Genomic DNA, 12319 nt, shown 5'->3' on the forward strand with positions numbered 1-12319 from the left:
GAGGTAAACAGTGTTGCCTTCCTCATGAGATTAATATGAGGAACAAATGAGATGATGTTTGTAAAATACCTGTGTTCAATAAACGTTAGCTAAAATAAAATTAACAGTAAGGGATCTGGTGGTAGGGAGCATCCGGTGCCCGGCCACCCTCCAATAGCTGCCCTGTGAACCAGCATCTAGTCTCCAGTGGAGGTGCCATCAGTCTCCTCTAAGCCCCCGCTTTTCAGAAGATGTCAGTAGCCAGGAGAGGCCAAGGAGCTCCGAGGTTAGAGCACTCTGCAACGTGCAGGTTCTGATCCCACCTTTGATCCCTTTCTTCCAGATTCATGTGCTCCCAGCTGCCCAATCAGGTCCTGAAAAGCATCAGCATCATCGACAGCCCCGGCATCCTGTCTGGGGAGAAGCAGCGCATCAGCCGAGGTCAGTGCCCACCCTGCCCTTCCGGGCCCCCCACCCCTCACCCGGGGCTGGCTGAGTCTTTCTCTGATGTTGGCAGAGGATTTCTGCCCCTGTTGTATTCTATCCATCCTCCAGGGCACCCCCAGCATCCCTGGGTAGCCCCGGGGTCCAGAGCTAAAGAGGTCCCAGGAAATAACCAGGAAGTCATATGGTCAGAAGTTCTGCTCTTTCAACTGAGAAACTTTCTGGAGCCTTAGCCATAACCTCTTAATTCCTTTAAATACTGTCATGTAATACTAGTGCCCACCTCACATAAATCTTCAGACTTTAAGAGGGGACCACTTGCTGACCACTCACTTGGACACATGACAAAAAATAAAGAAGGCCAGCTAGTGACCGCAAAGGAGAGAGCCCTCCCAGCTGCTCTTCCTCCCTCCCCCAGTGCCGTGTATTCCACCCCAGTCTCCTCTGCAGCAGCCTTCTATTGAGTGAGCCTTTATTGCTATCTGCTTGGTGCCAGACGCTGTACCGCGCACTGGGGATGCAGAAAGAACAGGTGCAGTTTCTGCCCTGGAGGAGCTTGTGTTCTAACGAGGAAAACAGACATTAGTTTCGTTATCACGGAAATACATAGAGAACAAGAGCTGGGATACTCACTGTGCGATGGGGACTGTCTATCAGAGTGTAAGGAGGATATCTGGCCTTGGCGTGTTGGGAAAGGCTCTCCAGAGGAAGAGACGTCGGAGCCGGAATCTGGAGGATGAATAGGAATTACCTAAGGGAAGCTCTGGGATGGGAAAGGAGAGACAATAAGGCATTCAGAGGAGATTTGTGGAGAATAGAAAACGCTTGTGAAGAACAGTGACGTCTGGGCTTCTTCAGCCTTCACAACACAAGGCTGAGGCAGTACTGTTTCCAGACCCGTGCACTGTGGTTAAATAGATGGGCCTGCGGTCTCCCCCACCTTCTCGGTAAAGGGGCTGTTGGGAGCAGACCAGAGGACTGTTTACTTACAGAGAGGAAATTCCTGACAGGGAGGGCACTAGGATGGATTCCTGTGGTCCCAGTGGCAGGTCAAGTTCCCTCGCCCTGGCCCTTGAAACAGAGGACAGTTCCTGGAGGCTTTGCTGGGAGGGAGAGGCTGGAGTGGATGCGTTGCTGCTGTCACTTCTCACTGGTAACTCTTTACAGCCCCTGAACAGGAGCAGTGGGGTTATGGCCAGCCAGTGAACTGCCCCACTCCTGAAGCCAAAGAACGTTACACAGGCCCTAGGACACACCTGGGAGCTAGAAAGCAGAGGTCCCGTGACAGGGTTAAAGAAAGGGCTCCCCATGTCTGTAAGCTCTCTCTTCTCATGCCATCTGAGAAATGCTGATTTTGCAGCCTCCAACTACCGTGCTGAGCCTTCACCCATTCGTTCAGGGACTTAGTGGGCCATTAGGCCTCCCTGAGGCCTCCAAGAACATTGCACTTGTAGAAAAAGCCACAAATAACAGTTGTAAATGGTTTTCTCCAGCTCCTTAGTGACTTTTGTTTTTGTTTTTGTTTTTGCGGTACGCGGGCCTCTCACCGCTGTGGCCTCTCCCCGTCGCGGAGAGCAGGCTCCGGACGCAAAGGCTCAGCGGCCATGGCTCACGGGCCCAGCCGCTCTGCGGCATGTGGGATCTTCCCGGACCGGGGCACGAACCCATGTCCCCTGCATCGGCAGGCAGACTCTCAACCACTGCGCCACCAGGGAAGCCCCTTAGTGACTTTTTCTTCTGCATATACAAACATACCTTTTTTGACAAAAATGAGATTGCCATGCACATTTGCTGCAGCTTGATTTTTTGCCATAACAGCTATCACGGGTCATTCTATGCCAGTATATTTAAATTACTTTATTCCTTTTGACAGCTGCTTAGGTTCTATCAAAGGGGCATAACGTCATTTATTTAACTGATTTGTGGATGTCGTGTGGTTAATAATTTTTCCCTCTTGCAGACAGCACTCCAGAGAGACATCTTTTGTGTATCTTTACACCTCGGTGCCAATAGATTTTTTTAAAAACCAATTTAGGACCATTAATTTGGCCCCATTAAACATTGCTCTGAAAATACAGTGTTTTATTTTAAAAGGAAAATAAAGCAAACCCACGTCCCACAGCTTTTTCAAGCTGCCTATGTTTCCACTGCTTCTGCATGTCTGATGGAAGTATGCCGGAGATATATGTGGTCCTGGAAATTTTCTTTTTGCCTCTAAATTTTAGGACCTCTGGATTTTAGCTTCAGCCTTATCCATTCCTTTTCATTGGCAGGCCTTTGACCAATGTTAATCATCCATGTTCTTCAGGGTTTCTCCTGGGCTTAGTGATTCTAAGTGTCTTTCAACCTATAGCTCCTTCAGAGTAGTTAGCGTGGTGTAATGCTCTCAGGATGCTTTGAAGACAGTTCTTTTTAACACTTTATAATAACTGACTCATATCCTGACTTACTGTGGCATGTCCTTCTTCACATGCTATGCCCAGAAATAGCGCATATGGTTCCAACCAGTCAGCTGGTCCCTGCCGCCCTGACAGACAGCAGCCGATGGGGAAGGACCCAGAGCGGCAAACAATGGCAGCACCGGGCACTGTGGCCAGGGTCCCCAGGCTTAGGTGCTGTACCGCGTTCGGGCACCGTGGCTGGTTGGAGTCACTTAGCTGACAGTTTCAACCCCAAAGAATATTAACCCCAAAGAATGTGTACTGTTTTAAAGCTGCTTCAGCTTAAACTGTTGCAAACAGCGCTGCATTCTCACACACGCTCCTGTCTGCTTCCATCCCTCCAGCTCCTAAATCACAACACCACCTTCGCCAGTCATCTGTGTCAACACTGGATGAGGCACGGGGACAAACTGTGACCCCACAGAACATTTGAAACATCCGCCACTGACCTTATTGGTGGGGCTTTGCCTCCCTGACGGGTGTTTCGTCTGTGAAAGAGGAAGGGGGCAGCTGCTGCCCCTCCTCTTGTGCCTTAGTGCAGTTGATGGGTTAACCCTCAGCAGGCAGAGTCTCATCAAGCAGGTCCCCCTTACACATGTAGCGTCTCCTTGAAGTGTGTATTCACAATAGCAGTATGAGAACAGCCCCCAGGTATTGAGCCCTTGCTGTGTGTCTACAGCGTGCTCTTCATTTAGGACTTGCTAAGTTAAACCTGCACACAGTCCTGCACAGACAGGAGCCCAGCCCTGACTAGGGAACCCCTCGCCCTCGCTCCTCTGGGAAAGCGGAGCCTAACAGCGATGGTAAGAATTCTTTCCCCAGCTGCTGGGCAGATGGGCAACCAGGCTTGACGTCCGGGGATTGGACAGAGTAAAAGCTGTTAACGAGGTGCTGCTTTTGGAGAACAAGCTGAGGGGATGTGTCCTTCAGGCAGTGGCTGCAGGCTGACGCTGCTGTGTGGACCTAGTCCACCCTCTAGCCTGCAGGGTTGTGCAGCCCTGGCTGAGCACACGCTGGGCAGACAGTGCAGCTACAGGAGGAGGTGATGAGCATGGGGTGACTGCAGAGCACCCCCAAGAAGACCTGCTGACTGCATCACACTCAGAGTTCTCCCCATCTGCATGGGATGAGGCAGATGGCAGGTGGGGCAGTGGAGCGTCGTGCTACTTTGCTGGTGGTCGAACAGGGAAGGAGGGACCTAAGCTGGGGAGCTGGCCTCGTCATCACTGGCAGCCCTTGGGCACCCCCAGGGAACTGCCCAGGTACCCCGAGCTCTGGGAACCAGATGGCCTAGTGAGGGTATATCTCCAGGAAGGAATCCTGAACCCGGGTTCAGTCACGTGCCTCCCCTTACCTGTGGCTCCCTTCTTCCTTGTTCATTCTTCTCTCTCGTGACGTCATAAGCCTGCTTCCTTTTTACTCTGTGCTGAGTAGAGGGGGCAAGTGTGATTACACGGAGGACATTGCTCTTCTCTTGGCCAAAGTCATAGGTGACCAGAAGAAACAGTTGACATTTCTACATGATGATTCGTATTTTGGGGTGTTCAGTTTGAGGCAAAACATGGCAAACCCACTCTTATGTTAGAAGTGACCTTTACCAATTAGAATGTGTCTCAGTACAGCCTTCTCATCAGCAGGTCCTTAACATGGACCCTGGAAGTCAGGTCCCTGCTCTATGCTCCAGAGTGAAACAAGAATGCATAGTCAGCATTGGAGGGGAGTAAATGTTGTCTAAATCTCCTCTTTGGGAGTTCTATAAATAAAACCCCCTAGAGTAATTGATTTTGAAGCAATTTTTAGTATACTACTCCATATAGAAACCCATTACCCTTCTGACGTTCCTTGGTTTAATTATAGTTAACAGAAAATCTTTAGGAACAGAAGGGTGAGCTTAGATACTAACTTGTAGTTTTCTTGCCTGACATAGAGAATTCCCATCAAGCAGGAATTAAACTATTCTGATATATTTTTAATAGTAACTTTATTCTACTGAAGTAAGAGCTACCTAAAATTCCTACAAGCTTTTCTTGATTCTTTTCTTGTAGCCAATAAAGAAATGTTTGAGTTCTTAAGATTTTCTAAGTTATTTTCTTGAACTGGGTGGGTGAAATCTGACCAGGTTCAGTCTTGAGAACGTCCTTTGCCCTGATGATGGCGTCCAGATTTTTGACTCTACGTGATAAGAAAAGAGCACATTTATCCACACATCCTTATTTTCATTCCCAATCTCTTATTATTCCGGCTCCTGAACTGTTTGCTTCCTAAAATACTGTTAATGTCGTGCTGAACCTAAACATCATCTAGGATTTATTTCTGGACTTGGCATGAACACAAGTGTGTTCCCAACTGCACGGTACAAACCTCTGGGTTCTGGCTGCAATTATAACGTCCCTGTCTGACAAGGAGAAGACTGTGAAAAATTCTAATGTGGCAGCTGGTGTACTTGTCCATCTACTTAGCACATAAGCATTTGGAAGGTGCTATTTTAGCAGCAAGTAATTATTCCTGTGGTTTCCTGAGAGCATGAGGTTTTGTGTAGCCTTCAACAGACTTGACTTTGATAACAAAAATAGTACAATTTTTCCCTTTTAAAAATTTAAATAACTCTAGAAGAAAAAAACTCTTGATCTGAATTTTCCAACAGATCTACCAGCAGGTCGGACCTAGGACCTAGGACCAGCAGCTTGTCAAATGAAAGTCTAAGGGCATCTTCTTCTGATGTTTAAGCCCTTCTCTCTATAAGCCTTTCTCATTATAAATCAGTGAATAGAACTGAGAAGACAGTGAAAAATAGAAGGGCAGAAAATGTCCTGCTAGTAAAAGCCATCAATGATGATAATGAATGAAACAGAAGAGATCTAACTGTGCTTCAAATAACGTAACAGGCCATAACATTAGCTTCAAAATCATTGATTAATGTCTTAACATTTACATATAGACATCCTTATGTCCTCCTGATTTTGGTAGCATTAAGGAAAGCACTCAAGAATAAAAAAGGCATCTGAATACGGACAGGTACATGTGAGCAGGTCATTTCAAGGATATGCCAACACAGTGGAGGTGCCCAAACATAACATCACAAAAGAATTGACAGAAGAGGAAACAGGGAATGGAAATCCAACTGGTAATCATTAAAGATGCTAAAAAAATAGTGATGACGAAAACTGTAATCAGGAAAGTCCAAACACACCTACCTGACACGTTTCTTGAGCTTGAAAGACAAAAGACCGGATTTTGAAGGCTGTGCAAGACAGGAGAGAGATCATTTAGAAAGGTCCAGATAAGAGTGTCTTCCCCTCTTGTGCTTTGGGAACAGGGAGGACTAGAGCGGAAAACACACATACACGGAGGAATGAGTCTTTTTCCCTAGAAGAGTGAGAAGGCTTGGAGCGAGATATTAGCCAGGTCCAACAGCAGCAGAGGCTCTTCTGAGAAGCACCTGGAGAGCTGAGAGCTGGAGGCTGAAGAGGCCAGTGGCTCCCAGGGCCAGGTGGTTACGGCAGGTGCTTCCTGTACTTCAGGTGGACCACACAGCCCAAGGCTGGACTTCACAGAGTTTCTGACGGGGGCCTGCCATGCCTGCCGAGTACCCCAGGAGAAGTTCAGGCCTTCCTTGGGTAGTATTATAAATAAGAGTAGAAATAATCATTAAATAAAGGGGGAGTCGAGGCAGCACTATCCCCTCCTTCATTCTGTTCACCACCACCCAATACAGACACGGCTCAGGACCATCCCAGCATCTCAGACTGCGGTCACCTGAGCTCACTGGACATGTGACCCTCATTATAGGTGCTACTCCTGTCCCTGCCTTCCCATCCTGTGGTTGGTACAGGGTGGTTTTTTGTTTTTTGGGTTTTTTTCAGTTTTATTGAGATAGAATTGACATATGGCACTGTATAAGCTTAAGGGGTACCACATAAGGATTTGACTTACATACATCATGAAATGGTTACACAATAGGTTTAATGAACATCCATCATCTTACACAGATACAACATTAAAGAAATAGAAAAAATTCTTTTCCTTGTGATGAGAACTCAACTTTCATTTATAACATACAGCAGTGTTAATTATCTCTATCATGTTGTACATTATATCACTAGTAGTTATTTATCTTATAACTGGAATTTTTTACCTTTTGACTATCTTCATCTAATTCTCCCTCCTCCCACCCTGGGTACAGGGTTTCTTAATTTTTTGTTTTGTTTCTGGGGTTTTGGGTTTACGACTGTTCAGGCTCTCTTAGCTCCTCTCCCTGTCCACTGCAGCTCCTCCCAACTTTAAGGCATCCCCAGGCTTCATCAGCATGCCCTTCTACCATCGCCCTTGGATCCAGAAGTTGAGCAGACAGGACCCAAGGTGGAGCCTTGAGGTACTCCAATAGAGACTGCCCGCCACGTTGACAGCAGTTCATTAATGAACAAGTTCAGTCGAGATGCAATGAGCTCCTGTGTGCCAGGTACTAAGCTAGGAATTGGGAGCATAAAGATGAACAAGGTACCGCCCCTGCCTTGGAGTTGCTACAGCCTAGTGTGGTCATCCAGCCAGTCACTGATGCACCAAATTGTTCTGAAAGAAAGCTGTCACCTACACAGAGAATTATTATCCATTCAACAAACACTAGGCAAAAAAGATGGACATGGTCACTGCCCTTATGGAATTTACATTCTGATGGGAGAGTCAGACAAGAAAAGCAGGTAAACAAATGAATAAAATCATTGTAAATAGTGATGAGTGCCAGGAAGGAAATAGATAAGGCATTGAGCTCAATGAGAAGGGGTGAGGTGGGAGGACCACAGTCTCGGAAGGTGGCGGAGGCCTGTGGCTGAAAGTTCAGAAGGCGGCGGCCTTGCAGAGGTAGGCAGGTCAAGGTTTTGCAGGTTTTGACTGACCATGTTGTCTATTCAGATATTTTCCACCTGATACATAAAGGATATATAAAAGAATAGACTTTCAAGTATCAGATATTCACGCATGGATTTCAATTCCTGCATATTCATGTTTTTTTCTGAGGCCTTTTTTTAGAACCTACACTATTCAGTCTGTAAACCCAGAGTCAAACATGTTGCTTTCCTAGGTCCAGTCAAGGGACTGAAGTCCCTGTGGGCTGTCCTATGTCATATAGCGAGAAACACGCGGGCAGGAGAATTGGACTTCCTGGGTTCCAGTTTAGCTCAGCCATCTACCAGCCATGCAGCCTTGGGAAAGTTGTGAATCTCTGTGGGAAATGAGGGTAATAATAGTACCTACCACATAATGCTGTTGTAACTGAGTTAATACCTAGAAAGCAGAAAATAATACCCAACCTAGCACATAGTAAGTGCTCAGTAAATGTTAGCTGTTATTATTACTCTCACCATCTCAATGTGGTGGTGGTGGTACAGGCCAGAGTTTTCAAAGGCTGAATTTAATATTGGTTGGTACTGGTTTCTTGCCTCTTAAAGTCTTCTGTCTCAAAGTAGGGGAAATTTTTGTCAAGTTATTTGAAATGTGGAATTTGTTGGTCAGGGACTGAATATGCTGTGTTTGGCTAAGTGTTTTTACCTTTTTTCCCCGTACCTCGGTCGTTTTATTGATAATTAGCTTTTAACTTTTGAAATCACATGTCTCTCTCGAAGTGGAAAAGGGACAACACTAGTTGATCATCTGGTTTAAAAAATATTTGGTGGAAAAAGAATTTTAAAATAATGGACAGATATTGTGTGTGTGATCTTTCTGGCACTCCTTTATTTTAGAAGTGATGGTAGAAAAAGCAGTGGGTAATAGTAGGGGCGTGCTAGAGACTATTCATTCAACACACATTTATATTGATTGCCTGCTGGGTGCCAAGCACTGTCCTGGATTCAAAAGGAATGAGGCACAGCCCCTGGCCCTGGTGCACACCCTTGGCTGGGGTGGATGGACCTGCAAACAAGCCACTCTGACCCTGTGCCTTACAGGAGTTCTGAACAAGAAGTGGAGTATGGGAAGTAGGCTGTCAGCAAAGCTGCTAAGGGAAGGGACTCTTCTTCCCCTTTTTTAAAAAATCTGCATTTTCTCTCTCTCTCTCTCTGAACAATTCAGTGGGTTTGTTTGTTTGTTTGTTTGTTTTTGTATATTTACAGAGTTGTGCAACCATCACCACAATGAATTTTAGAAAATTTTCATCACCCCAAAAAGAAACATTGTCCTCATTAGCAATCGCTACCCATTCTCCTCCCCCCAGACCCTGGCAACCACTAATCTACCTTCTGTCTCTGGATTTACCTACTCTGGACATTTCATATAAATGGAATCATACAGCATGTGGCCCTTGTGTCTGGCTCCTTTCACTTAGCTTAATGTTTTCAAGGTTCATCTGAGTCAAACAGTGCTTCATTCCTTTTTATGGTTGAATAAAAATTCCATTGTACAGCTGTACCACTTTTTATTCATTCATAAGTTGGTGAACATTTGGGTTGTTTGCACTTTTTTGGCTATTTTGAATAATGCTGCTACGATCATTCATGTATGAGTTTTTGTGAAAATGTGCATTCTTGGGGCTTCCCTGGCAGCCCAGTGGTTAAGGCTCTGCATTTCTACTGCAGGGGCCGTGGGTGGGTTTGATCCCTGGTCGGGGAGCTAAGATCCCACATGGCGCAGGGCGCAGGCAAAAACAAAAGAGAGTGAGAAAACGTATGTTCTTGATTCTCTTGGGTATAAACCTAGGAGCAGAATTGCTGAATCATATGGTAACTCAGTATTTAATGTTTTGAGAAACTGCCAGACTGTTTTCCAAAGTGACAGCATCATTTTATATTTTCATACACCAATAGTGTACGAGGCTTCCAGTTTCTCCACATTCTCATCAACACTGTCATTTTGCTTAGAGCCATCTTCATAGGTATGAAGGGGTATTTCACTGTGGTTTCAATTTGCATTTCTCTAATGGTTAATGATGTTGAGCATCTTTTCATGTGCGTTGTGGCCACTTCTGTATTTTCTTTGAAGAAATGTATATATAGAGGCTTTGCCCGTTTTTAATTGGATTATTTGTCTTTTAATTGTTGAGTTTTAACATTCTTTATTTTTTTAATTAATTAATTTATTTTCATTTTTGGCTACGTTGGGTCTTCGTTGCTGTGTGCGGGCTTTCTCGAGTTGTGGCGAGCAGGGGCTACTCTTCGTTGCGGTGTGCGGGCTTCTCATTGCGGTGGCTTCTCTTGTTGCGGAGCACGGGCTCTAGGCATGTGAGCTTCAGTAGTTGTGGCATGCAGGCTCAATAGTCGTGGCTCGCGGGCTCTAGAGCACAGGCTCAGTTATAGCACACGGGCTTAGTTGCTCCGTGGCATGTGGGATCTTCCCGGACCAGGGCTCGAACCCGTGTCCCCTGCATTGGCAGGCGGATTCTTAACCGCTGCGCCACCCGGGAAGCCCGAGTTTTAACATTCTTTATATGTCGTATGTACTAGTCAAATATATGACTTGCAAATATTTTGTCTCATTTTCTGGGTTGTCTTTTCACTTTCTTTATGGTCTAACCTGAAGCATTAAAAGTTCTTAATTTTAATGAAGTCTGATTTATCTGTTTAAATTTTTGCCACTTGTGCTTTTGTCCTAACCCAAGCTCATGAAAATTCACTCCTATATTTTTCTAAGAGGTTTATAGTTTTAGCACTTACATTTAGGTCGTTAATCCATTTTAAGTTAATTTTTGTATATGGTGTGACTTTAGGGCCCAACTTCATTCTTTTGCATGTGTGTATCTAGTTGTCCCAGCACCATTTGTTGAAAAGACAGTACTTTCCCCACTGAATTGTCTTGGCACCCTTATTGAAAATCAGTTGGCTATAAATGTGGAGGTTTATTTCTGGACTCTCAATTCTATTTCATTGATCTGTATGTCAGACCTTATGATGCAGCTCTTCTTGATCAGAGACTGCAGGTAAATGCGTGAGTTCATCAACCCGCAAGGTTAGGGCCGTACAGGATGAGGTGAGGATAAAGTGAGTTGATGTGACATCTTGTCACGGTACCTGTCTGGTGCACAGTCAAGGGAAAGATAACCTGGCTCCCCTAACTATTGTTATTCTCCTCGAGACAATGGAAGGAGGTTGCAAGAACGGGAAGATGTGTGAGCTCAGAACCCTTTGGAGGAATGTGAGTCATGCCTGTGGCTGGAGTGTGTGTATGTGGCGGGTGGATGCACACGTCAGGAGACTGGGTTTATCCTGGAGGCTGCGTGGAATACTGAGGAGTATGAGGTAGAGGATGACATGGTAGAGAATTCTGTAGGAATTCTGAGGAGTAGAACTTGCTTATGTCCACAGGCTCGGATCATGAAGCCATTTTTATATTTAGAGCTTGAGCTCAATGACTTGTCTCTGAGCTTTGTTTGAATTTGGCAGCAACAGAAAAGGGTGCATCCCCAGTGCCTGGGGCTGAGTGCTGATGAATGTGTTGGCAGACCCTGTTTTCTGGCCAGAGCTAAGGCCAGTCTGAGGTTGGGTCGTGAGGTCCTGGACATCACTCGCTTCTTGGGCCTCCAACAGGAAATCCTGCTTTCTTTTTGTTTCGGGGAAGTTTGCTGACAAACACATTCAGACTCCTTTTCCGCCAGTGCCACAGGAAATTCCACACCATGAGTGTGGCTCCTGCTGCCCCTGCTGTGAGTGCGTCATGACCGTGACTCAGAATGGCATTTGCCAAGCCCTGGAAGATATCTTTAGTTTTTGTTAATACCTTAAATGCATACTCGATCGTGAGAAATGACTGCTTCTACCCAGACTTTAAACCAACCTAGACTTTTAAATAAAAAACGATTTTTTTTTTAATTGGAGAAAGGGTACTTCTCTTACTTCCCATAGAGAGCAACTCATGATCATAAAACATTTCATAGACATTGGGATGCAGAGATTAATTAGAGAAAAGGTTTGCTCCTTACTCTTTTGAGTGCTAATAATATAGCTGACACTTGCACGGTGCCTTGTTAAGTGTTTTCCATATATTATTAACTCATATGCTCCTTACAAAAGCTGTATGAGGTAGGAACTGCTCTCCCATTCTATAGGAGAGAAGACTGAGACACAAAGAAATTAAGTCCACAATCCTATAGCTAGCATGGTAGCCAGTCTCCAAAGATGCCTCTTGCTCCCACCTCTGCCAACCATGAACCATGCCTTCCAGTATTCATGCCCTTGAATCTGGGATGGCCTCTGGCTCACTTTTTGATCAGTAGAATTCAGCAGAAGTGATGCTGTATGACTTCCCGCGTCTAAGTCATCAGAAGCCCTGAAGGTTCCACCTGGAGCTCTTGGCATGTTTATTCTCGGGAAGCCAACCACTATTTTAAAAGTCCAGCTGCCCTGAGACCACCATACTGTGAGGGAAGCCCAAGCTAGTCACATGGGGCAGCCGAGAGGCTCAGGCAGCCTCTGACTGGCCCAGCTGAAATAGGAGCAAAGCCGTGGAGGACCAGCTCAGTTGAGCCTAAGATG

At 45.6% G+C, this 12319-nt stretch overlaps 1 protein-coding gene across 1 annotated transcript in view; it reads left to right on the forward strand.

The window, feature by feature from the left end:
- EHD4 (EH domain containing 4) overlaps positions 1-12319 on the forward strand; it is an 88410-nt gene that overhangs the window by 39935 nt on the left and 36156 nt on the right. The window contains exon 3 of the mRNA XM_022587385.3: positions 323-420. Within this exon, the coding sequence (XP_022443093.1) occupies positions 323-420 (98 nt within the window). The remainder of the gene's footprint in view (positions 1-322; positions 421-12319) is intronic.

This window comes from Delphinapterus leucas, chromosome 2 (genome assembly GCF_059928025.1).
Source record: "Delphinapterus leucas isolate spDelLeu-1000000601 "Yukka" chromosome 2, BTC_Dleu_Yukka2, whole genome shotgun sequence".
Taxonomy (NCBI): Eukaryota; Metazoa; Chordata; class Mammalia; order Artiodactyla; family Monodontidae; genus Delphinapterus; species Delphinapterus leucas.